Raw genomic sequence first — 27,923 nt, forward strand, 5'->3', positions numbered from 1 at the left:
TTAAACTTAGGTATGCGACTAAGGTACCTACCGCACGTAGTTATGTGGTTTAAATAGTTTTATTGTTTTATACATCTGAATTTGATTTGTGGTTAGTGTGTTTACTATTAAGTATTTAAAAGAAAACCCATACGCACGCAAGATTTTATTTATTTATAAGAAAAGTATATTAGGTATGCATGTTTCAAACACGTGCCTATAGGTAGATAAGTACATACTTTGTCTTTGTCTACGTGGATTAAAGTTTTTCTTTGATTTTCCTGAATTAAATGTAGACGTATCCTATGTCCGCGCGTCTTCAGAACCGAAGCTACTTCTGTGCTTTTCGTCAAATATCAGACCAGCGATTGAGGAGTGAATAGATAACAGACAGACCAGACAGACAGACACTCTCGCATATGGATTACACGATCATAATATCAACAAGACTAAGATATTATATCGACCTATAAATCGTTACCAAGGATATTATTATATTACAACAATGGTAATATTACATAATTGATCCTCATTTTTCCCATGTGCGTCAATTTAAATGCCGCTCATATTCATATCTCGGTGCGTTTACGTCAGAATTGTGACATTATATTTTTTGATACGAAACTAGTTATGTAAAATTGAGTTCAACAGACAACAGAAATGTATAATTTACCTATACTTATAATAAAACTAGGTAGGTAGCTTGCCCGCAACATCAGCGTGGACTAAGTAGGTACAGAAATTTGAAACCCCTATTTTTAACCCCCGACCCAAAAAGAGGGGTGTTATAAGTTTGACGTGTGTATCTGTGTATCTGTCTGTGGCATCGTAGCGCCTAAACGAATGAACCGATTTTAATTTAGTTTTTTTCGTTTGAAAGGTGGCTTGATCGAGAGTGTTCTTAGCTATCATCCAAGAAAATCGGTTCAGCCGTTTGAAAGTTATCAGCTTTTTTCTAGTTACTGTAACCTTCACTTGTCGGGGGTGTTATAAATTTTTAATTTACACTTGTACCCTCTTAGGGCTAGAATTTTCAAAAAGCCTTTCTTAGCGTATGTACACGTCATAATAGCTATCTGCATGCCTCTCAGCCCGATCCGTCTAGTAGTTTGAACTGTGCGTTGATCGATCAGTCAGTCAGTCAGCTTTCAGTAACAGATTCGATCTCGATAAAAAAATGTTAGTCCTACCTGAGCTCTTCAGTTCCGAACTGTAAGGTTTATATCTACTTAGTTTTCTAATTTATCACATCCATTACATTTGTCTATGGGTATACCTACAGGTTTTCTTCCCCATACGATGTGGGGCAGACCAATTAGTCAATATTAAATTCTCATAAAATAAATACTGTACTAGAACTACAATAGTGGATAGTAAGTATTCTCAGTCATCCATCACTAGATAACATAACAATAAACCGTTTGACCGTGTTTTACCTACTGATTTTATTATTAGATTGTTCTACATGTTGATATAGGCATAATAAATCTTATCACAGGAAAACCTTAGCAATTATTGAGTAGGTATTTGATGACTAATAGTTATTTTATGTATATTGAATATTGATTACTTGATAGATCGTATTATATTACTGATCACGATCTCACCCAGTGATGAATGATTATATTATCCTACCTACTACTAAATAAACTAATATTAAAAACCTGTAACTTTGTAAAAGTTCATTATTTTACTACTTAACCCTAAACATAATGTTTACTAACCTCATCTGCTCGAATATTAATAAATCTCCGAAACTACTCATCCGATTACAAAAATTCTTTGAATGATATAATATACTTAAAATATCCCGGGGTGCTGCAGGCTATAAATTTATTATAAGACGCGGAGGAAGTCACGGGCAAAGACTAGTCGCCTACTACGCTGAGCAAACTAGTCACAGTGTGCTCTATCGGTCTCAGCCTTTAGACTTTGCTTAGACTAAAGTTTCCGTTAAAACGAGACAGATTTATGTTAGCGGTATAGCGCTGTCTCGTTTCAACAATGTCTTAAGTCTGAGCAAAGTCAAAGTGCGCTCCATAAATCTCAGCCTAAGTTGATCTTTATTTTCCTGTTTTTTTCTATTTGCATGTTAAAATGTTCCTATGTCACCTTGTTGTGCGAACAACCTGGCGATCGAAGTCCAGTATTAATAATTCCCACAAGTCTATATAACATTAACATGACAAAGCAATAGGGTCAGAAGGTGCGGATTAGCGTAGAATAGACGAAAGGGACCATAGTTCTAAGTTCGCCCTATATCATAATGCAATTAGGGCATACTGTGATATTCCAATATGAAACGAAAACATTGTAAGCACCTAGATAGGGGTTACCTATAATAATCCATACTGATATTATAAATGTGAAGGTGTGTCAACCTGCCTGTCTGCTAGCTTTTCACCGCCCAACCGATTTTGATGAAAGGTATAGAGTTAGCTTACATCCCGAAAACGGACATAGGCTACTTTTATCCCGGAAAATCAAACAGTTCCCACGGGAATCTTAAAGGGCCATCCGTTTAACCGATTTATATGGTTAGTTCAGAGGTAGCTTGCGTCCCGAAAATTGGCATAGGCAACTTTTTATCCCGGAAAATCAAAGAGTTCCCACGGGATCTTTAAAAAACCTCAATCCACGCGGACGAAGTCGCGGGCATTATCTAATAGCATTATAAATGTGAAAGTGTGTCTGTGTGTCTGTGTGAAAGTCTGTTTGGCTATTTTTGAGTAGGTTTACTGTACTACACCTACCCGAAGGCAAAATCTACTTTTAAGGATCTTGTTATTATTATCGATCTAAACAGCAATATGAAGCGTTTCAGCGCCGGTCAGCGACCCAGTCACGATTATTTGGAAAACGCTAGTTAAATAAATTCCGCGATGTATTATTATGACCGTGAAGTGGCTCCGTTCGAGTGCAAATTGGAGTGTCATTGAGCAAAGAATCACCTGATGTTCGTTACATCATCAAATAGGTCTGTGTTACTGTATAGACATCTATAGAGTTGCAATTGTGCTGCTTTTTCAGTGGCTTATTTTATTTAAGTACTTACTTTTCTTATTTTTCTTTCTTTTCTTTCTTTTCTCATTTTGCTGAACTGATTTTCATTAAATTGAGATAGGTATTCTCCCACATTAATTTACACGTGACACGGATGGGCGACGTGTAGAGGCATTTAGAGCATTGGTACGGAACCCTAAAAACAAAATGGCAGTACCGTTTCAAGTGCAATTATTGCTAATGCAACCACAACAATCTAAACACTGGAATTAGTTCACTCAGCTGGAAGGTTTTAATAATAAAGTCGAATGCACAATAATTTTATTACATAGTATCCTGTTTGCTCCATCAGTCATCAATCAGATTGTCGGAATTGACTGATGCAAAACCAATTGTCGACTGACGAACGGATTTGACGTGCTTATTGCACGAGATATGCTGTAAGTACATTAATTATCATTATTAGTACAACATGTCTCGTGCAGTCAGCGCGTCAGTTTACATTCTATAGTTTATAGATTAGTATTAGGTATATCTAGTTATTTATTTTTTAATTGTTTCAATACCGGTTCGCTAAGAATGTTAGTAATAGCAATAATAACATAGGAACCTATGTTATCCATTACATATTCATCATCCGGCCTAGTTGTGGTAGGTCATTAGTACATACTTATAGCTACCTGAATGATACTTAGTTCCCTATGGTACCTAACCTCCTACCTACATAATTATGGTAAGTATTAATATGTTCTATCTATGGCAACATTCTAGGTAAATAAGCACCAGGCCAAGTATCCACTTGCAATAAAAACTGACACTACTCAATTTCTGTAAAATTAATATTGCTGATCTATCTGCAAGTTGTATTGCACGTGGACACTTAGCTTTAGATATTTAGTTGAAAGTCGAGAAAGTTCAGTGGCAATTTTGACCAAAACAGAATCGGGGGTGTAACTCAGTGGTAGAGTGTCTGCTTCGCATGCTGAAAGTCCTGGGTTCAAATCCCAGCTCCTCCATACGCTTTTTTTGGGTTCGATACCCCAACGGTGCCATCGGGACCCTATTACTAAGACTGCTGTCCGTCCGTCCATCCGTCCGTCCGTCTGTTTGCCAGTTGGCTGTATCTCGTGAACTATACTGAATGGAGACCTGAAATTTTCACAGAATGTGTATTTATATTGCCACTATAACAACAAATACTAATTGAAAATTGCCACCATAAAAATTTAAAAATTTAAAAAAATAATAATTGTTAAGTATTTCTTGTACGATGGTACGCACTTGGCCGATATTTTCCTCTTAAAAGGACTAATGTTAGTGACTAGTACTAGGCTACCTGTTTTAAACGTAAAATCAATATACTGAAAAATTAAAATCAATATTGATATAAGTAATTGCGCAAATAAAAACGAGTCATGCCATCTATATGTGGCCAGAGGAAATATGCAACCAGCGCCATCTACTAGCACATACGAAAATATTTAATTAAATCCTAGATTTTTTCATAGATAGGTACTATAATACCACAACGGCCACCTAGCCAAGATGGTACACCAACCAAGGCCAATCTTTGGGGCTATTGTACCTACCCTAGGTTTACTTTCGGCCAAACGAAGAAAACCCATACTAGGTAGGACATACCATGACGTTTTTGTAGTAGCCACAAGCAGTCTTGAGAATTGATTATATATTTTTTTTGCTCAAAAAAATTTAAATAAAATGAGTAAGTAGTTCATCCATCCATCAGCCTGTATGCGTCCACTGCTGGACATAGGCCTTTCCAAGAGCGCGCCACCAAACACGGTCCTCCGCCTTCCTCATCCACCCGCTCCCCGCCACCTTCTTCAGGTCATCGGTGCAGCGGGCAGGAGGTCGTCCCACACTGTGCTTACCCGTAGTTAGATGATTTTAATATGATTGCAGCAGATAACAGCCGGCTTAATTATTATTATATCTACCTACCTAACCTTTTTTGTTGAGGAAATAATTTATGTTTATGAATAAAATTCGCATTTTATTTTTAATGTTTTAATGAAAATTCAACTAAACGTATAAATCTTATTTATACTTACAATAAACAAGTAAACCTACGACCCCATTAGAGACTCTTGTCACGTAGTTTATTGTTGAGTACATTTTTTTAGAAAACTCATGCAACTATGCACACTAGTGATGTGACAGTAACATAGCATTTAATAGATATATTTTCATACAAAATACCTACAGTGATTGTTTATCACTGTGACAAAATATCGCTAGTGAGGCGCTAGGCTTTTATATGATTAAATATTTACATTCGGCAGATGATAGCGATATGTTTCGCGCTCTCGCCAAAAATTGCACTAACAAAAATATGGGACCAACTGAGGTGCCCTTGTTACTCGACCGATGATCGCTAAAAGCACACTATTATTAACAAATAACTTAGTAAAATTACATTTCATAATAATTTTTTTAACGTCCATCCCTCAGATTCAGTTGTACAATTCATAAAAAACTTAGTATCAAGGTAGTAGCGCGCGCTCTGAAATCGTCGAGATGGATTCATATTTTATTTTTTGATTTTTATTATAAGGTCACTATAAGTTTAATATTTCTCTTTGAATTAGTATCTATGTAAAGTAATTCACAGAAAATATTAATGATATAGGTACCTAAATATATTTATACTAGAACTATTACCAAAGAAATGTCAATAAATATGAATTTTTAACAAAAATTGACCTACATAATCGTTTAACAAATTTTATTCTTCTTTTTAATATTTTGTTGTTAAATTTTTATGGGTTTAAATCATCAGTCGAGTACCTAAATAGTAAAGCTAAGGCCGTATCACGATTATAGGAGCGATAATATTATAATAATATGTAGATTATAATATGTTTTTAACACTATATCGTAAACGATTCAGTCGCTATTGTAAAATAATCGTAATACATCCCTAGCCCAAATTGTAACGACTAAACATTGTATATGAAGTAAAGGCAGTCTTACGCCGTGGCCACGGTTGCTTACGCTAGGGAGACCGCTAATACTTGTCTAGTACTACGCTACAATACTTCATACATGTGCTAATGCCCTAATCTGACGGCTGTTGCTGTAACACAGAGCTATAATGCTCGTAAACGGGCTATAAAACGATAGTCGGTAAGTACAGCCCAGCTATAAAGACTTTAAGGCTTTCTTTATTTGATCGGCAAGTTACGAAATTTTGCTATTTATCTAGTAGAATGGTTTTTATAGGGATCTAGAAAAAATATCCGAAATTATACGATTCGTATAAAAATCTACCTTGCACAAATACAACAGCCGTTTACAATCTAACTATGAATAAAATGTCGCTACAAGTATTAAGTATTTGGAGTAATAAAAATGGCCTCGCCTATAGGTACGAAACGATAACAACACTATACCACTAAATACTAACTACTAATAGTATGAGGACTAGACTAGATCTTTGGAGGGATTTGTCTAGGAAATATGGAAGAACTACAGACCCAAAAACACTTGCGTCCAGAATGCGACTTTTGACCCAATATAGAAAACAATTCTTAAATAAAATATTAAATTTCTAAAATACCTACCCACTTACGTCCCTATGCACTCAACTTGCACCTCATAATATTATATTGAGTAAAAGGTATAGGTACACCTATTTGAGGTAGGTATGACAAAACTTAATTTCCTCAGGAAAATATGAACACGGTGAAAATAAACTTGTACGTCACACCTGTCATTTGCAATTACTTTCAAGTAAATTATAGGTTACGTTAAAAAAGTGAATTAAGTATAACGGTATAACTTGTTATGGAAATTATGTACTACGTCCGAGATAAGTATCGATCTTTTACAAAGGAAGGTGTGGAAAATAAATGGTCTTCTCCAAATTTTTGATGTTTTGTTTGATATTTTTTATAATATTACCTACAATAAAAAGCTCCGCAATGTAATTATTATATTTGAATGGGTAGGTATTTTTCGTAACAAATTTTTGGCATTTCAACTGTTTGGTGTTCGGATGGTGACTGAATAGGTAGTTTAAGGAGATATTTCCTTCGTCAATATTTTAAGTATATTAGGCTAAGAGTGCCATTTTGAACCCATTGGGTATTTCTATTCATAATTTGGAAGTCTTCATACATATTGGTAATAAGATAGTAATAAAAGTCTAGCAAACTGCACGCAAATGTGTGGGCCAACGAAGATACTACAAGGATATGTAAACATAAACATCTACTTCTATTTGGCAATGAGGTTTCAGTACGTTTTGGCGAGGCACGATTGCTAGACCACACACGTTCATGCACCGCCAAAACCCACTAGGCTTACATTATTCCAACTCAACAACAAATGCCAGTCCCATTCATTCACTGTATCACCCGATTCAGCACTTCATCGCTACTAAAACAATGTAAATAGCGTTTTAATTCCATTATCATCAGCAATTATACATCTACATTTGAATAGATCCCTCTTTAAGGTAGTGTCTAACTACCTACTCTTCATCTTTACAATCAGTCAATGCCCACTATTTTCGGAAGTTATAACTGCACCTAGTGTCTAGTTGAGCGGAAGTATAGTGGAATTAGTGGATTCCAATGCAGTGCTCTGACAGCTGGAATCAACTACCGTGAATGAATGAATCCACCTGGAAGGAACTTACTGGAATACTAACTTGGAAAATAATGCAAGCCAAGTGTCTACTACAAGCTACTTCAGAGAGAGTCGAGACGCGTGCGTTGTACTGCTAGCAGCGCCGATTGTTGTTGTAAGCTCTTGCGCAGTCCTTCCAATGTCTGTAATACCTGTAAACAATATTATACTATTGTGAAAGGTTGCGATTATTCGTTGTTTTTAAAATTCTTCATATCATAAAAAGTATTTGTACCTACAAAGTACGCTAACGCTTTTTTTTTTTTTTTTTGCTTTTTGGGAAGGGGAATGTTCCGGGCCTCAGAAATGTCATGGATGACCCATAAGTTTATTTAACTATGTATAGGCTTACGCTTGAGTGCAATCTCACCAAACAGTATATAGGAGATGATGCAGCCTAAGGTAGCTATGTTATTATTAAAAATATCTAAATATTCATTCGCTGTTTATCGAAAATGATATACCTGGCTGTGTAACATAAAGGACGAACTGCAAGGCCTTACATTTGTATCTGATATCTGTTATGTTCAAGTTAAATAAAAAAAGGTTCCACTTAAAAAAACAATTAGTGTTCTGCGCCTTCATGTGTTCGTTAATTAAATTACAAATTAGTAAAGTCATTTAAGTCAGCGCCGAGTTGATGATACGTCACTTTATTAGGTAGGTAGATTCCTAATAGGGGACAAAAGTACCAAATGGAGGATTCCATTAAGATATTGATATAGTAGTACCTAGTGATTTCAATTGGAATTACCCACTTGTTGTGTATTAATAAATAATTATTATGTAGGTAGTACTTATATTAATTGTGTATGTCGGTCAGTTTTATAAAAGTCAAAGGTACTGATGGACCCCTATGGCGACTTGACCTGACGTGACCTATGCAATAAAATGATTTCTGCAAGTAAAACCCTGCACTCTATAGAGAACAATAAAAACAATCAACAATAATATGGGGAATAACCAAAGAGATAATCCAAGCCATTGTTCTATTAATATTTACCACGAATTCTAACAAGATTTCTTGCGTCAAACTTTTATAAACTTTTTATTATTTATTTAGTAAAAAATCTACCACAAAGCTCATTGTTGTAATATGTACCTACTTAATATTACTTTACGGGGAATTACTTAGCATAAGTTCGGTTCTATTCGATTTATACCTACGCAATACCTTCTATAATGGTTATATTATGTACTATGTCAGATAAGCATTCCAAATAATTCAAAAACTCCTGCCTGATGAGTTTATATGGGTGTTACAGAGGCAGCGTCAGACTAATATCTTAGGACGACGTTTCTCCTTATATTTTGAGTTTCTCTCGATGTTATCCCAGCTTTTATTTTAGTTTCTGAAAAGGTTAGAATACAAACAAAAAGTAGTTTGACACATTACCTCATCTCTTGCGTAGGCCTTCCTCTTCGGTGGCTCAGAGTGTGGTCTGTCTGTTGGCGAGGGGGGTTGCACCTGGGGCCGAGGGGGTGGCGGTGCGGCGAGGGGGGAGCGGCGCGCTACTGGTGAGAGTCGACGGGGGGGTTCAGGGGAGTTGGCGCGGATGAAGTTTGTCACATGAGTACGCTCTGGGCTCCGTCGGGGTGCATCCACCTTCAAATAAGGGGGGTCAGGGTTAACTAGGTAGAGTTCAGAAATGTAGCGAATGAAAAATGAGAATGATGTTTGGAGTTGGCACAAGGTCAGTTAGAATCGAAAAAAATTGTGTTCATTTGATTGTAAACACATCAAAGTAACAGGTCCAAGGAATATACCTACACTCTCTGATGAAGATTTTATTACAACCGTTTCTCTACTTTCTGCGGAAAAGAAAAAGTTACCAACGTTATACCTATATTATATTTATGTAACTGTTCCTTTCGCGCAGGAAGAATTATTGTGAAGGATTTATGACCTGTTAATTTTAGAGCGTGTAATGGAAGGTATCTACTAACCAAACCAGCGCTATAATCGCCGAGCAGGATGAAAAATTAAATAAAACATGCACGTTGGAAAACTTTGCTTGTGCAGGAATTTATACTTGTAAAGAATTAATAATTGTTTTCAATGTCACCTTACAGGTGTCGTTATGTTGATGTAGTAAGTAGCCTTGTTATTAGCTAAAGTTTTGCTTGAGATCGCGTCGAGGTTGTAAGATACCTATTCCTTTTCTATTAAATTGTTCCACTCTTATCTTCATACTCTTAGTAATATGAATACTGTTGCATATTAATATATCCATTTAAAATAAAGTTCATAGATACCTCAGTAGCCCTGAGTTCCCTGACTCTAGGATTGTGCGGGGGCTCGATAGGAGATCTTGAAACAGTGACAAGGAGTTTCTCCGCCTCTCGTATCAGCTCCCGGTACTTTCGCTCGGCTTCTCTATCCGCTTCGAGGAGTGGATCCCGTTCTCGGACAGGAGGGGCTGAGGGTGCGTGGCATCGACGTCGCATTCGGGGTGGCGTCGCTCCTTCAAATGGATATTATTATTCTATTGTAACATTCGTATTCCGTATATGAACAACTAGAGGATGCCCGCAGCTTCACCCGCATGGATTTTGGTTTTTTAAATCCCCTAAGATTTTTTTGATTTTCCGGGATAAAAAGTGGCCTATGTCTTTCCCCGGGATGTATCCCAAGTCTGTACCAAGCTTCATTAAAATCGTTTCAGCAGGTAGGCCGTGAAAATTTAGCAGACAGACAGACAGACACACTTTCGCATTTACAATATTATATGGATATGGCGATTCACTGACTCCCAAAAATTCCCTCATCATCATTTCGAGCCATTGCCAGCCTATTTCCCGTTTGAAAACATTATGGATAAATCTCAGGCAAACATATTTCTTCAAGATGTTTTTCTCCACTTAAAAGCAAGTGATGTACTTAATCGCTTAAAACTTTGGAAAGATAGAGACCGTGCAGACCTCCTCACCACAAGGCGTAACTAGTACTTAGTGCTGACCTATCCAAAAGGATAAAAGTCCTTAAAATAAAAATGTTAAAGAAATGTATAGACAATACAAGCTAATTTGTCTTATGCACACCTTTTCTAAAGAGTAATTTTTTTTAAATTTCATTTTGTTACATAACTTTTTTCGAACGGAAAGGAATCTATTAAATCACCTGCAGAGCGTGGAGTTCTTCGTGGAGGCCTCCTTCTTCTTGCTCTTCTTTTACCCGGCGACGCCGTACTATCCGGCTCGTCCTCGTCCCCACCATCTAGCCCCGTATCACCATCCGAGTCCACGTCAGCATCAGAGAGGATAGCGGTTTCCCTTCCACGAGGTTTCATTCCACGACACTCTTCATCGCTGGATGCTCCGCCTCTGTAGTACGGTGTTCTGTAGGGTTCTGGGGATAGATGAGGCGATAGGTGGGGTGATAGGTGTGGTGACAAGTGCGGCGATCTGAAATCAACGTAAACAGAAAATTTTAAGAAAAAAAAATCGAAGTATTAAATATTAAAATATTGGCTGTTCCTTATGTGTTCAACGCCTGAAACTCAAAATTGCAAGGCTGATTTGCTCCTAGTACCTATTTGGTATCATCTAAAAATAAGCTCCACAAATGTTTTACGTAATGAAATATTTCGATAAACTCAGATGTAAGTATTTTGGTTTGAAACTGATAAGGTCGACAAAACTGTGAACCTACCTATTGATATTGATAGATGATTATATAGACATTTTGGGTGGTGGTACATAAGGTTTTGGAAAAATACCAAATCAAATGACTTTGACATTACCTACCTTGAACTATATTTCGGGTGTGAATCCAGCGAATAAGGCGCATGGTGCAGAGTGGGCGCCTGCGGGCACTGCAACGACTGCTGATGCAGCACGCTGGGAGCTCTCCTCCTAGCGTTGGGCGACGTGCCTCCCAGCCAGGGGTTAGTCCGGATGCGACACCTCGGTCGAGGCGACGGGGTGGCACAAACCGTCGGTTCAGGCGCGATTCTACGCACTGCAATGCTCGAACGACGCTGAAATATTTTAGTAACCAACTTCAGTAAAATATATTTTGTAAAATTACGCAATATTAGTTCAGCAATATATTTTTAAATATGTCTGTGTATTGATTTAATTTTAAAAAAATCAATTAAATGCCACAAGGTTCAAATGTCTGCCATTAGGCACTGGGCCAGCGTGGCAGACTATGGCCTATACTTATTCTGAGAAGAGACCCGTACTCTATAGTGGACCGGCGATGCGTTGATCAATTTTTACGGATTGGACCACACAAAGTATCAAAATTGAATGAGCGATATTTTTGCAAATTACCTACCTAGGTAGGCACAAACACGTTTACGATTTTCAGCAAAATGTAATAATATGTATCTGATATTTGATAATTCATATTTATAAAAATCGTTCAAATGCGAGTCGGACTCGCACTCGAATGATTCCATCCCATCGTACAAGAACTAACACTATTTAATTTTTTTTTTAATTTTCATGGCGGCCATTTTGAAATATCTATTGCTTGTTATTATAGCGGCAATAGAAATAAGTACACGAAATACAGGTTCTGTGAAAATTTCCGTTAGTTCACAAGATACGGACGGGCGGACAGCGGAGGCTTAGTAATAGGGTCCTTCGGGTACGGAACCCGAAAAGGATAGAAAAGAAAAAGAAGGTGAAGTAGAGTGATAGGGATGAATAAATTATTATAAGAAAATAGAACCAGACTGATATAGCCCTCTATGAAGTAAAAGGGCCTTTCAAAAATTGCGCTCGGACTCCCTTGACGGCAGCCGGGCGCGGGTATGTTATACAAGTATAACTGGGTGTCAGCATCAGTGCTCTCACTTTACGATCACTGCGCACTATGCTCCCCAAGACAAGGAAGTATGCGAACTTGACCACGGGTTCTTCTTATAACTTCGGTGCTTAGGAACAGTATCGCCATTTTACAAGCATACAGCGCCATCTATTGGTATATTAAAGAAGTTTGCTTATTAGGAATAAACTGCAATAATATAACTTACTTAATAATATTAATAAATATTTTATTTTTTGTTCTTTCTGTGTTTCTGTTATTTTTTCTGTTGTTTTTGTTATTTTATTGTTTAAAAATAGGATAAAACGTGAAAAATAAATAAATGAGAGAATAAAAATATTAATAATAAATTATACTATGAGTCCCTAGCTTAATTGGACCTAAATATTTAATGTAGGTAGGTATATGTTATTGTTAGCAATAACATATATCTTTGCCTTTATCTTTGACTATAAAATTTTATAAAATCTATAAAATTACCTATTATTGTACCTAATTAAACTAAAATACTACTTTAATTTGGTAAGAGTCCTTTTAAACGGGAAGTACCTACCTTATAGGTTTTGATTCCCCCGAATTGACAGACACGATAGACAGACAGGCAGATAACGATAAGGGTTCCTATTTTCCCAAAATTCAATTTATATAAAATTAATAAGTATTTTTGAAAAGGTAGGTACGTCTAAGTCCTGCGTCTAAGAACACGCGGGACTCAGGTTGGTAGATAAAATATAATATCGAGAATTTATTACGAAGGTACATAACGGAGTTAACGTAACGTTAAACGCTAATGGGCAATCAGGCTTTTTTTAGCTCAGATGAATCTCTCCCCCGCAATCCGTGCGCTCCAGTTAATTAATAAACCAGATTCAAAAACCTGTTGACTAAAGGTTATGCGTATCTGGGTTCACGAGTAGTTTATTAAAGAGAAAATACCTGTACCTAGGTAGGAATACATCTACAATATCTCTCGTATCCTTTTTCACTCATCCATACTTCCACACGTGCTACCTATTTTTTGTGTCTGCCTGTCTGCTAGCTTTTCACAGCCCAAAAGTTTTTTTAAAGAATACCTATTAGTCATGATTATCATGGCTAATATTTACTCCCCTTTCCCCTCCAATTAAGCGTAAAGCTTGTGCCAGGAGTGGGTACGACAATAGTGCAACGGGTGGGGTTAAAACCGCCGACCTTTCGGAATTCAGTCCGCTCCTCAACCGTTGAGCTATCGAAGCTCTAATCGAGGTACAGAGCTGAGGTAGCTTGCTCCCAGAAATTGAAATAGGCTACTTTTTCCCCTAAAATCAAAAAGTTCCCTCGGGATTTTTAAATAACTTAAATCCACGCGGACCAAGTCGCGGGCATGATCTTTTAAAAGATAAAACTGACTGACGTCAATGTATGTGTAGGCACAGTACCTACCTATCACCTAATATTAATTTTATGCCTACAGCTACCCCACCCTACAGATTAAACCGCTGGCTTTGGGAACTTAACTTTTCGTAACGTCGCGTTGCTTGTAAAGAAACGCGACGTTATATATAGTTTTCCCTACCTACAAGTTATAACGTAGACTCCCGAGTGAAATACAATGAGACCCCATGATTTTCAGAGCTTCCGCCGACCGAACCTTATTTTTCTGATGTTCTAGAAGTCACGGAACATACGACTTAGGTGAAGATGCCTATTGTAGCAAATTTGTTTTAGGATTCTATATCTGAAGGGGTGCCACCTATTACTAAGCCGTCCGTCCGTCCGCATCCGTCTGTCTGTCAGCGGGCTGTATCTCGTGAACCGTAATAGGTAGGAGCAACAAATAATGAAATTCCAAAGTGGCCGCCATGAAAATTCAAAATGTGTTAAGTAGGTATTTCTTGTACGATGTACGGAACACTTCGTGTGTAAGTCCGACTCGAACTTAACTAATTTTTTAAACAGCAACTGATGCAGCAGAACAATCTCATTGAAAGGCTACTTTATAACAAAGAGCTTAAAACACTACAGTTACGAGTACCTATTGTTTTGAATATTATTATTTACCTCCCTGCTCATGACAGATATCTACTTGCAGTGTGGGTAGTGAACGAGGCATAAGCGGAGCGACGAACGTAGAAAAGCCAAAGTGAAATAAAACTACGATTTTACTTTTAAGCAACTTAATGAGAAGAAGCACTTTGAGAATCAACTTAGCTGTAAGACGATACCTAAACGTGGTTACCTACTTTCATGAAAAAGGCAATCCCAATCACGTCTGTCTAGTCTATTTACATTTCTCCCTTCATCTGGGCAGGTTTCCGCATTTAAATGCTTCCGTCTATTGTGCCTGCAGTGCCTCACACTAACGTCATCACTCCAGCCATCCAATCTCACTCCAGAAACCAAGTAAACCGCCCAATTTTCCGAGGGCCTGTTCACACTAATTCATTTTCTGCCCAACCTGCACTACCTTGGCAAAAACTTAAATAAAACTTTACTTTTGCCGGTTCATGGTTCACACCAGGCGAGGCGAGGTGCCATCGGCCGAATAGTCCGTGCTCTCATTAGCTGCCTGGTGCGGAGGTGGCACGGGAAAGCTCGGGCGGCGCCGTATGCTTCTGTTAATACTTCTTTGCCCGCCCTAACTGCACTTTTATGTATTTTCTTAGCAAATAAAACAATAAAACTTTACCTTTGCCGGTTCATGGTTCACACCAGGCGAGGCGAGGTGCCATCGGCCGAATAGTCCGTGCTCTCATTAGCTGCCTGGTGCGGAGGTGGCACGGGAAAGCTCGGGCGGCGCCGTATGCTTCTGTTTATACTTCTTTGCCCGCCCTAACTGCACTTTTATGTATTTTCTTAGCAAATAAAACAATAAAACTTTACCTTTGCCGGTTCATGGTTCACACCAGGCGAGGCGAGGTGCCATCGGCCGAATAGACCGTGCTCTCATTAGCTGACTGGTGCGGAGGTGGCACGGGAAAGCTCAGCGTCGTATGCTTCTATTTATACTTCTTTGCCCGCCCTAACTGCACTTTTATGTATTTTCTTAGCAAATAAAACAATAAAACTTTACCTTTGCCGGTTCATGGTACAGGTGGGTGGTGGGCGGCGCGGGCGGCGGCGGGGGAGGCACCAGCGGAGCGGCGAGCGACGCGGGCGGCGCGCCGGGCGACGTGCCATCGGTCGAGTAGCCCGTGCTGTAGGCGCTCTCGGGAGACGACAGGTGCGGAGGTGGCACGGGCGTGGTCGGCGTCGTCTGCCTCGTCGGCTTCTGTTTACGCTTCTTCGCCCGCCCCAGCTGCGCTTCCATCCATGATTTGAGCCGCGCGCCCAGCATGCCGCCGCCGGCACCTGCAAGCGACGTAGGCATGAGCAACAAAAGATTCTGAAACGTATTGTTTTCGAAATAATATGAGATATTTTATACGATCTTTATAATTTTTCACAAAGAAAATACGAGATAACTAAGCATCACCATAGTAGACACTCATATTTGGATACAGATTGGTAAAGATCACAATATAGGTGGTTAAAAAGACGAAGGATAAAGAACATAAAAATAAAAAATCGATTTGCCATCGAAAATCAAAGGAATAATGAACCATCGAATTCCGCCCCAAAGAAAAGTATGACGTTACAAATTTTCGTAAGTAGGCAACAGGATAAAAAGAGCTTTTGAGATATTTACCAACCACCGAGTTCAAAGCAAGAGGGGTTCGTCTCAGGCTTGATCATTATTTTCCATCGTTCTGTAGTCAAGACCGACCAAAGAAAAGCACTTATCCAAATCAAGTGAAGACGTTAAGCAAGTAATTAAAAAAGATAAGTTTGTCTTTTACATCGATAACATAAATTATCACAATTTCCAAATAAAATGTTTGTCTCTAGTATTCGATTTTCTAGTAAGTATTTTCTAGATTCGAAGAACTGAACACGGGCAAAACCGGTAACAAAAGCTCGTTGAATATAAAACACATACTATCTCACGTTGAGATCGACGGTTAGTTAGGAAAATCTTACAAAATAATAAATATCTGCTACTTACTAAGAAATACCTTGTCCGTAGTCACCGCAAATGTCAGGGTAACGTAACCGAGTAAAGGCGCGAAAGGGGGTTTATTTTCATATCCGTCTAAACGAGCGCTTTCATAACCCACAAAGGATTTTCAGGGAACTGTTATGTTAAACACGAGTAGAGAGCGACGCAATTGTTTTCCCTCCCGAGTTCCTAACATTTGCCTGTCATCGGAACCCTACTCTTTGGAGTAAACAAAAGTGTAGTGACATAAAATGTTTTAGCGCCGCTTCGTCATTTCGTTGCGAAGTGCGGGCCCTTCTAAAGTCATGGACAAACACACAGCGTAACAGCAGCTGCGCTTCCACAAGGCTTCCACCCTATCGATGTGTCAGTTAAGGGGCGGGTGTTGGACAGTTGTTACAAGATGACGAATCACTGACCTCTTGCGTCACGTCATCACACCCTCCCGCATAGCTTCACTATGCTTTTAACTTTAAATTGGTTTTCTTCTCGCGGTTCTGGTCGCCGACCAGTCAGCTTTAAATAGGAAACCGTCATAGTCATACATTAGCCTGTATAGTATACATACCTACCTGATAGCGTTAAACGGTCGGCGTGAGATGATGATAATATACAACGGTAGCAGTGAGATTTCTTCGCGCGCTGGTTAGTGAGATCTTGAAAGCAACAACGCGATATATTAGTTCTCTTTTATTAACTACAGCATAAAATCACTATTTAATTTTAACAAAAGAAGGTGAACTGATTACTTACTCAGTTCACCTTCCTTGTGTTACAACTAACAATACCAAGAAGCCGCGTTTTCGTCGCGCGTTATGTCTATCCTGCCTTTAAAAGTGGGGAATTGCGGGAACCCATAGTGATAAATACTCTACAGCGGGCGACCCTTTAACTTTGGGGTATAGTATGACATTTTTTCTTTTGTTTACGTTATTTTCAACGTATAATTAAAAATTTACTTAGACTTTCCATGCACTCTCTTTGGTATGACAATAGATTAGATTTCCTCCTTTGATGTTTTCAATAAACACGGCGTTTCCAAATGGAGGTGAGGCTACCCGTATTGCTTAATGTTATGAACCCGTGCCCTGAGTAAACAAATTTTAATTGGGTAGATAACTATGTAGGTATAGTAAAGAGGGTCCGAGTAAACAAGCCCAGAATCTAAAACAATGATTTTTATGTATATAGGTACTTAGGCAGCTACATCGATATTCTTCACGAAAAGTTTGAATTTAGTTGTATTCAATCACCCTTAAAATAAAATCACTATGTTGTAAATTAAGCTCCCTGGGCTGGTCCCTGCCGTGCTCAGTTTATTCGGGCTTAACTCAGAAACAAAATAGCAGGATTTTCAGATGGTTTTCACCATTAGAAAGAGGGTATTATCTGAGGGTATTTATAAGTTATGAACATTTTGAGGAATAAGCTACCGATATGATGATCATTAAGAATTAAGTCAAAAAAAATATTTTCCCATCTAAGAGCTTCTCGGTAGGAACAGCATTCCGAACCAGTGGTAAATTATTTGACGATTCAAAAGCACTTGTAAAAGTCTAGTTGAATAAAAATCTATTCTATTCTGTTCTATTCTATTCTTCTGTGGCGTGCATTGCGTAAATATTTCTACTCAGTGGTGCTACCCATGCTGGGATGGTCATTGGTTTCATAATAACTTACAGTAGTTAAATTACTTTATGATTATTGAGTCAAATAGTTAATCAAAGCTTCACATATAACAGATTTAGCAAACTCCTAAATCCTAAACAAATAGTCACAATTTTCGTATTAAAATACAATTGAAAAGAGCTTTAAACGATATTTATTATAGGTATTCCTATTTTAAGCCAAGTATAATACCTATTATGAAAGAAAGACACAGACAATAAGCCACAAAGTAAGGTAATACCCATCAGCTTAATAGAAGTCTGGAGTCGGCTGGCGATAGCTCCGCCCTATAAATATCTAGCTACGACTAGGTTTAAATAAACACTACACTACAGACAAGTCGAACGATAAAAAGTTGCACTCCATTTAAAGCAGAAGGATGGTTTCGTTGATAGTGACATTGTTTATCACGACTTTTTAGCACAAAAGAAGTGAATGGGAATTCCTTTTTTTATCGTGAGGATAATCCGTCATAGATACCACCGGCCACGGGGGAGCACAGTGGTTCTGTCGGACTCCTACCGACTAAAAACCTCACGAAGTTTCATCTCACCACAGACGACGAAGCACAAGGGACCGATAACGCCTCGTTACTCCGCCAGCGGAAGTCTGGCACAGTACTGGGACACTACGTGCAATTCCTGCTGCAACTGTGGGCGTTGGTGAGAACTTGTCAACCAATCAAAGCGGATGATCACAGGGTTTAATAAAAAATAAAGAAAATTGTTTATTTTTTATTTATTTATTACAAGTACCTTCTTTTAGAAGTAGGAGAACTACTTCTGTGTCAGAAGACACCGCTCTTCCATAACAATATTGGGCCTTAAATAGGCTTGTTTAGAGCCTCAGCTGGTGTACATAAATAAATTTTCGAAGTTCCGTCCCTTTTCGTATCTTCTCACGTACATGACAGGCAAAATGTCCCTAGTGTGTCCTCACACTAAACACGGCATTGTCCGCCCCAGTGTCGTGTTTCAAGAAAAACTGCCGATCGTAAAAGGGCTCCGTTTGAGATTCTCATTCTCATTTACAGCGAAGTCGATGGTAACGAACGCGACGAGCTTCGAAGCTACTGCTAATAATATTGACATTGGTTTATGAAACGGATAACGAATCGATCTTGTGGAATGCTGAATTTCAGAAAAGCTTTGAGCATAGATTAGCTAAGTATTAAGTAGCTTGATGGTTAAGCTTATCTTTTTGAAAGGATAATTTTATGTAATGTAAACGAAATATTTAGGCTCTTTGTTATGTGATACAAAATTACACTGCCTATGATGCGCGATTTTTTAAAAGCATAAGTATAAGAAGTATGAAAACTGAAAAGTGTACCTACTTTTAACCTACGACTAAGTACCTACCTACCAAAAAATGGTGTAGAAAGTATTGGATCTACCTGATTATATTGCCTACCTATATTTCCCATTAAGATGGGATTTCCTATTAAAAAATTGACGACAAGGATGAAATCTAGTACCTAATATCAGCAACTTAATTATTGCTTAAACCATGGATCGCTCTATTACAAGCTATGCCTAGTTTAATTCTTGATTATAATAAATTTATAAATAACGCTCCGTTGTAAGTACCTTTATAATTTGCATCAATTTCTCTCTGCTCTATAAATATAGTCCTGATGGTAAAGCATTTTCTTTTCAGAAATACAATAACTCGCCTAACCAATAACAACAGAGTGGAGTGGTGGAAATCAGTACTCAATGTTTCGACGCCCTACGCCCTAACCCTAAATCGAATAGCTGTAGAAAAGACGAATACCCGCAAGGGTGCGACTCAGATTTAGCTAATATTCCCAATCCATTACCCGAACGCGATTCAACGACTTGTAGTTTGTATTGGAATTTATCGAACCCTTGAATTATTCAGCAAGCAAATAATGATGCTTCATACTTTGCCGCCGCGCTGTTTTGTGTAGGTTTATATCTGTTATAATTTACATTGAGTGATAAAATAAGTTTAACTATTGCCAATTGCCGTATAGAAACCAAAAGATTATGGGTTCAATGAAAACTGTCATACCCCTTCCAGGTTAGCCCGCTTCCATCTTAGACGGTATGATCACTTACCACCAGGTGAGATTGTAGTCAAGGGCTAACTTGTATCAGAACAAGTTTAAATTAAAAAATTATAACACCCCCGACAAGTGAAGGTTACAGTAATAAAAGAGCTGATAACTTTCAAACGGCTAAACCGATTTTCTTGGATTATACCTAAGAACACTCTCGATCAAGCCACCTTTTAAACAAAAAAAACTAAATTAAAATCGGTTCATTAGTTTAGGAGCTACGATGCCACAGACAGATACACAGATACATCGATACACAAATACACAGATACACACGTCAAACTTATAACGCCCCTCTTTTTGGGTCGGGGGTTAAAAAAGCACAAAGTACAATCGCTAAAAATGTGCAATTTGCAAATTAGAACATGAAAAAGTAATTTCATAAATAGCACTTACCTATAAACAATATTTAAGCATTTATTCTATGTATTTAAACACTTTATTGCATACAAAAAAGAGCCAAATAATTCCGCAAAGTCTTTGATATCACTAGAATACGGCCAAAACTCAAAATCGCATCAAAAAAACATAACGGACTTTTAAGGTATATGTTGTCTTCCCTACTCATAAGTCATGGCGCAGAGAAAAAAGCTTAAATCAGCTTAAGAAGAGCTTAGTACAAGAAACAATTTATTCAGTGTGTCTCGTTCACAAGCAAGTGTGAGCCTTAATAGTACCTACACCTGCACGTAATATTATTAAAATTAAAGCCTTGCGACATAATGTCCCTAAGCACCTAAATCCATACTAATATTATAAATGCGAAAGTCTGTTTGTCTGTCTGTCTGTCTGTCTGCTACCTTTTCACGACCCAACAGTTTAACTGATTTTGACGAAAGGTACAGAGTTAACTTATATCCCGGGGATGGACATAGGCTACTTTTTATCCCGGAAAATCAAAGAGTTCCCACGGGATTCCTAAATACCCATCCACTTAACCGATTTGCATGAAATTTGGAACCGAGATAGCTTGCATCCCTGCAATTGACACAGACATTTTTCCCGGAAAATCAAATAGTTTCCATGGGATATTAATTAAAAACCGAAATCCATGCGGACCAAGTCGCGGGCATCCTCTAGTAATAAGTAAGTCCTTACCAGTATTTACTTAGGCTCACGTAAACCGTGATGACCACATTCTAAAGCGTACGCCGAAATAACACCACTTGACTCAGCCCATAAAAATCGACAGTAAAACTTTATGTGGGGCTCACAAAGCGTAACGTAACGTAATCCAACTTAATAGTTGTCTTTGAATGATTAGTTAATTACAACACAGTCGTTAGCATTCACTTTTAACGTCACTAATAAAAGGCTATTTCTATTTTTTTATATTATAAATAGAATAGAGAATGTGCGCACTGGGCAACCCACTCTAACCAAAACAAGTCCAAAACTTATCATGAGTAGTTATTAAAATTGTGGATTGGTGCCAAATAGTGTAGGTATCGTTATAAAATATTGGACAAAAACTAGTGGTCATAGCACTCTACTTATGTGATCATAATACCTACCCAGAAGAGAACAAATTAATGACAGTCTAAAATGGATACTCGTAGGAACTTATATTTTATGGTCTGCTAGTGTACATAACCAAAACTTACCACTAGCTAGAAGTCAAAATTAAACCATTAATGAGTTGAATAATTGAATACATATCAAACTATAGACCTATAATTTCTTGAGAATTTCTATATATTCAAATTATGATATGAATACTTTTACGATCATAAAATTTGAAAGTGTATTTATTTATTTGCTGCGTTGTCTTCGGTCACACCGCAATGAAGCAACGAATTGACGTAATTTTTGGAAATCTGAAGAATGAAATAGGCTATTACTCCCGCAAATATGAGAAAGGCCCCACGGGATTTTTGAAACCTAAATTCACGCGAATATAGTTGCGAGCATTATAGTAGAGCACTAGTTTCTCTTAAAATACCATCCATATTTGTCTAAAGTGCCGCAGGTTATGTGGCATAAGCGTAAACACTCGTAACCTGTATAAATGTAGGTTAAACTGGCTTCATAAAGCTGCCCGTGGCCTACATAGCTGTCAGCAACAAATTATTACAGCTTAGTAGTACCTACTTACCCGCTACTTAACTTAATGTTAGATCGATTTTACTTACGTTCCACACCCCTTTTCTCGTACACATTCTGTAGGTAGCTACCTTCCAAGTATCTATTAATCATAATCAACAGAGCTCTGATTGTAAGCCTGGAGTTATACTTAGTCCACACAAAATGGCTTCTCACTTGCCATTCAAATTCAAACTCTAATTCAAAACATTTTTATTCAATTAGACTTTTACAAGTTCTTTTGAATGGTCAAAAGCATTTACCACTGGTTCGGAATGCCTTTCCTACCGAGAAGAACCAGCAAGAAACTCGGCGGTTGCTCTTTACAAAGATTTGATATATAATATTATACCATGTAAAAAGCAATTGAAGTCCCGCGCATTGCTGGAGCGAGGTCAATTCCGCGCTCTTTTATCATTTACATAATCTTCGATTGTATAATATTATGCTTTTCTCAGGAGCATAGTTTTAATAGATTTTTTGAACTTGTGTAAAGGCAAGTCCAAAATTGATCGAGGAATTTTCTTATAATAGAAGTCTACACTCCGTTTATCTTTTCAAAACTGCAGAGTTCTTCTTACCTGTATGTACCTAAAAAAATATCGACATAATATTATTCAGAACAAGTACCCCAGTAACAAAACGTAATTTACATGTAAACGTAATATTCAGATTATTTTGCAAACACCCCACCACCAAGATTTCCCGAAACACTAGGGGTGCATTTTCATTTTTATCTTACTTAAGATAATGAACGACATGGGACGGACAGACATAGTTAAAATAAATATTTTATTTTTGTTTATTTTGGTTTATCAAATAGACTAACACTTAATCTCTCTTATAAAATTATATTATTAATTTAGTAATTTTAATGTAATATAATTAAAAATAATTTTACGAGACGCATCTCTACGTTTAATAGCCTCATATGATGGCAGAAAAGCAGGCCTATTTTATGCGTAAAGGATCAGCCTGGCTGCCCAACGCAGAAATGCATTGATGCATTGAGTCTTGTCACCATTCCACGCGGGTATGATTTGTATCTACTTTGAATTGTTAATTTTTAAAGATTTATTTTCATTATAAATTATCATTCATTAAAACTTACTTTTAAACACAAAACCTGAAGAAACTGAGGAGAATTAAGAGAAAAGTTTTGAATAAAAATAAGCAGACCCTATTTAAATACCGAGAACACGCTTAAAGGAAAAAGATTTATCCGTAATACAGATTTCCTAAATGTATAAAAGCTATCCCGTACCCTTGTTTACTTACAGTGGACATTTCCCTTGCAAACCCGATGATATAATATTATTCATACTCAACCCATACCCACTTCCAGGTTCTGCTTACGTAACATGCTGGCGACGAATTCAATTTCGTTGTTATAGCTTTCCGAAGTTATATGCAAAATCTGAGCAAATACGGAATTAAGATTAGGGTGTATTCGACGGGACGACGAGAAGGCTAAATTATCTATTTCCTAAATTAATAACTTACTAACTAACTGATTTAAACCGAAAGCTGAGAAATAATTTAGTAGACATTTTATGGTGTAATTTACTTGGAAAATATCATTATCGTCATCAACGACAACAACAATTCTAAATCGTTTTAGCGATAAGACCGTCTGTCTTTTTACCCTCATAATGTAGGTATGTGTTTAGTTTTCCATTTGTATGTTTCTCTCTATGTTTATATTGTGTGTGTGCAATAAAGTATTCAAACTAACACACAACAGTCCATCGTTGGTCCACCACAGCTGCACAGAATTAAAATATCATTATTAGGTACCTAAGTAAAATACTTGGATGTTTATCTCGACTAATGGATTTCTCCTTTACATCAAACTAAGCTTGCTATTTGTTAGAAGTAGACATACGACCATAGTAGCTACTCACTACTCAGAGAAAAATATTTGATCCGAGATGACTTCCCGCTGGGATTTTAATATTCAATCAATCAACTAAACCGTTGAGCTATATTATTATTTTATTCACTATTCCAAATAAGTTCTTGTTTTTAATAACTAGCAATTCAGGACGACGACGACGAAGTAAAATGTCTAATAATTTCCTTACTGGATTAGAGCCAAAACTTCGTAATCTAGATTAAGAAGAGCATATAGTAGCAAGCTTAGTATTATTATTGTATGAGCGCATAGGTACAATTTTGTCGTACATAATCTATTTTTACGCTTAAAGCCTTTAGTGCATCCTGCAAGAATTCCTTCCTGCTCGGTTATTCAACGGACGTTTTCATTCTGCTAAGAGTTAACTGCATAGATATTTAAATTGGAATTTCTCCCGACAAAGTTTCTCTAGAAATTGTAACAAGGATCGTTGCAATGTGCTACGAAAATACTTTTATCTACAAAACTTATATGTAGACTGAAAATTGTAGTTCCGAATTTGGACTGTTCAAAGCCTAGGCAATTACTTATCTGATATCTAAGTGATTGAGGGTATAATATTTATACACCTGCCAGCTATAAACAGTGATCGCAAAACAAAAATAGTCTAATCTAAAATTGCCACATGGTGGTTGGCAGGTCATAGGCTTACATGCATAAACCCAGTTTTTTTTTTTTTTATAACCATAAAGTACTGACAGCAGTACTTTATTAAGATTACAATCTAGCCTACGAGTAAAGCTAATAAGTAATATTATGTTAACCTAAACTTATAAAAGTACTTATATCTAAGAGTCCGTCCATTGACATATTTCTTAGTTTATCGTTAGTTATTATTTATGACACTTTGTTCTTGTGTTCATTATATTAAATAATTATATTATAATATATAAACCCAGCTGAGATCTGTTTTTGTACAATGTACGGTCATAGGCCTCATGTTCAGATTGGGCCACTTATTTTGCGTGGAATTGATCTGCTGTTGGACACATTATACATAGCTAGACGTGTTTCACTTTGTACAGTGATCGAATCAATCATGAACTTTGGACTCAAGTTCAGTACAGTTTTACACCGTAATACTTGGAAGTGAGATTAAAGATAAAAAAGTATTTTGATCAAAAGTGTAATCACACCGTTTTGTTCGCCTGCTTCTCATAATTATCTCGGATCCATCCAGTTTTTATGCACATACAATTAGTAACTTACGTTTTAGTATAGGTAAGTACAGCATCAAACAAAAATAATTTGGAGATACTAAGTAAACTTCCGTTCAAGTTTTAATTTACCATTGTAAAAATCAAATTCATCGTCGCAAGACGGAACTGATTGCAAGCATTTTCTGGGAAGTTTGTGCTCGCAGAGGCGCCTTGCAGTTTTGTAAAAAGAAGAACAAGATTGAGCTCAACTCTAGAACTCAAATGAGCAGTCTGTGAAACTTTCATATTATTATTCTGCCCAGTTTTTTAAGTTGCTTCAGTGAGTTAGTGAGTATTGGAAGGCTATGAAGACTTATTCTGATGGACTGGGATTTATTATAAAGGCCGAAATCACACTATCACACTAATATTATAAAGGCGAAAGTTTGTATGTGTGTGTGTGTGTGTGTGTGTGTGTGTGTGTGTGTGTGTGTGTGTGTGTGTTTGTGTGTATGTTTGTTACTCCTTCACGCCAAAACTACTGAACGGATTTGGCTGAAATTTAGAATGGAGATAGATAATATCCTGGATTAGCACATAGGCTACTTTTTATCCCGGAAAATCAAAGAGTTCCCACGGGATTTCGAAAAACCTAAATCCACGCGGGCGAAGTCGCGGGCATCGGCTAGTTAATAATAATCTGTCTCTAATCTATCGATAAGCTACCGTTGTTATTTTTCAAAAAGCCATAAATAAACCTTGACAAAATATAATAACGTTGCTAAATAGGTTATCGACAGATAACAGATAGATTAGAGAAACGGTTCAGGTTAAGGAAACTTAAGTTGAGATTTGTGATAAGTATAGGGGGACATATAAAACGTGAAGTTTTAAAGAAATTTCATTATTAAAAACTACAGAATAGAAAGCTTCTACAAAATAATATAATTATTTTGTAAAAAGCGGAGTTGCAAGCATTTATAATGAATAGCAAATTGAAGTCACTTGGTCAGGAGTTCCTATACAAAATGTATCTCAATTTAAATGCAAGACTTCTTTTAAGTACACGTTTTGAGTTTTGACATAGATCCTGGGGCTAATTGCTAGCGTTTTGACTGCAACCTGCTTACAGTCACCTCGCAGACGTGAAAGAAACAAAAATACTGAAAAGATTCTAACAGCCTCAGGCAATTACGTGCAATTCTAAAAGGCGACCTAAATGAGCAAGTAGTCGGGATTTAAAATACGTGAAGTATTCGCAAGAATTTCAATTCGTTTTAGAAATAAACCAACCAAACCAAAGAAATAAAGCCAATTAAACCACCTTAAGCTTATTAAGTTGAACATACTTAGTGCATAATGTTATTACGTATGAATAATTGAATAATTTATATTTCTATAAACAATATAGGAATTCGCATGCGCTACTTAATCAGTAATGATTGATGTTTTCGTTCCAATAAATAGAATGAAGAAATCAATCGCTTTTCGATTCTTTGAATTTTTTTAAGGATTTACGTATGGTACATACGTTTTTAAGGATTTACATATGGTAATTTGAAGAATTTTTTGTGTAATTTATTGGTGTACATTTATATATTATTTCAGCCTTTTATATATTTAGGTAGTTTATTAGTTCCGGTATCAAATAGTACGGGTAATATAAGTATGTAGCAGCAACTGAAAAAAATGCTAGTGCAGCTGCCGCTGTAAACCGAAGTGTCCTCATAAATCCTTCAACGTTTTGCACAAAGGGCATTTAATCCAAATTTAGCACAACCCTTCACAATGCCTCACTTGGAAACATCTCACAGGGGCAGTGGGCTATCGAACGAACCGTTCATTTGTGAGTGCGTCAAAAGCCTACCGAATATAGATCCACGTGCGGAAATCAGCGCTTCCGGGTTGCGAATTAAATAATTTCATGAATTAAAAAAGTATTCCTGTTGAAGGATATAGAGTGTTTTAGTTAATTAAGATGTTTAGGGTTACTTACAAGGGCGCACGCTGGGATGCAAGTCGAGGGTGCAAGCGCGTGGGATGCGGACGCATGCCGGCGCAGAGCGGCGACACGCGGCGGCCGCCGGCTCGGTACTGCCGCACGCACGCGCGTCGACTCGCGGTGTCGCCCGCCCTATACAGCTACGACGCCACGCGCTACGCGGCTACGGGCTACGGAGGGCGGGATCACACCAACATGTGATCTGTTAAATGAAATCTGAAAATTTTAAATTCTCACAATATTACAAAACTGTTTAAAAGTGAATAGAAGAAGTTATTTTGTTTTATTTTTCTTTTCTTTTCAAATTGCCTACTCAATTTTTTGTGAGTAAAGTTTTACGAAAATAAGTTCAATGCCCACGATTTTGTCCGCACGGATTTAAATTTTTCCCGTGGAAATTGTTTGATATTTAGGAAGAGAAAAGCCAGGATACGAAATATTTCTGTGCATCAACATTGGTTTCCAAGTGACTGAGTAAATATATTCACATTTTGTACTAAGTGATTTCTTTTCACCTAATAATGCAGTTTTGGATCGTTTTGCATAAAAACTAATAGCGAGAAATCCAAAATCGAAAATTTGACTGAAATAATATAATCTAAAA

General features: G+C 37.3%; 1 protein-coding gene and 2 non-coding genes across 3 annotated transcripts; 1 reads left to right on the top strand and 2 right to left on the bottom strand.

The window, feature by feature from the left end:
- The first annotated feature begins 3,926 nt into the window (after positions 1 to 3,926).
- Positions 3,927 to 3,998, top strand: Trnaa-cgc. Its single transcript has one exon. It is a non-coding gene; the product is annotated as a tRNA-Ala (tRNA).
- A 1,008-nt stretch (positions 3,999 to 5,006) lies between these two features.
- LOC123872119 (serine/arginine repetitive matrix protein 1-like) lies at positions 5,007 to 27,538 on the bottom strand. Its single transcript, XM_045916268.1, has 7 exons — positions 27,314 to 27,538; positions 15,465 to 15,742; positions 11,383 to 11,615; positions 10,757 to 11,040; positions 9,892 to 10,100; positions 9,032 to 9,241; positions 5,007 to 7,787 (listed from the first exon to the last, which is right to left on the bottom strand). The coding sequence occupies exons 2-7, from the start codon at positions 15,726 to 15,728 to the stop codon at positions 7,698 to 7,700; spliced, it is 1,290 nt and encodes a 429-aa protein (XP_045772224.1). The 5' UTR covers positions 15,729 to 15,742; positions 27,314 to 27,538; the 3' UTR covers positions 5,007 to 7,697.
- On the bottom strand, positions 12,350 to 12,483 carry LOC123878235. Its single transcript, XR_006798796.1, has one exon. It is a non-coding gene; the product is annotated as a U4atac minor spliceosomal RNA (small nuclear RNA).
- Positions 27,539 to 27,923: the final 385 nt, after the last annotated feature.

This window comes from Maniola jurtina, chromosome 2 (genome assembly GCF_905333055.1).
Source record: "Maniola jurtina chromosome 2, ilManJurt1.1, whole genome shotgun sequence".
In the NCBI taxonomy this organism is placed as follows: Eukaryota; Metazoa; Arthropoda; class Insecta; order Lepidoptera; family Nymphalidae; genus Maniola; species Maniola jurtina.

What these genes read in the sequence shown, in the direction of transcription:
- LOC123872119 (XM_045916268.1), bottom strand. Translation starts at nt 15,728, where the DNA reads ATGCTGGGCGCGCGGCTCAAATCATGGATGGAAGCGCAGCTGGGGCGG. An exon ending in CACCCGAAATATAGTTCAAG is followed by an intron (nt 11,041 to 11,382) that starts GTAGGTAATGTC and finishes CGTTGATTTCAG; the next exon opens with ATCGCCGCACTTGTCACCAC. An exon ending in AGGCCTACGCAAGAGATGAG is followed by an intron (nt 7,788 to 9,031) that starts GTAATGTGTCAA and finishes TATTGTTTACAG; the next exon opens with GTATTACAGACATTGGAAGG.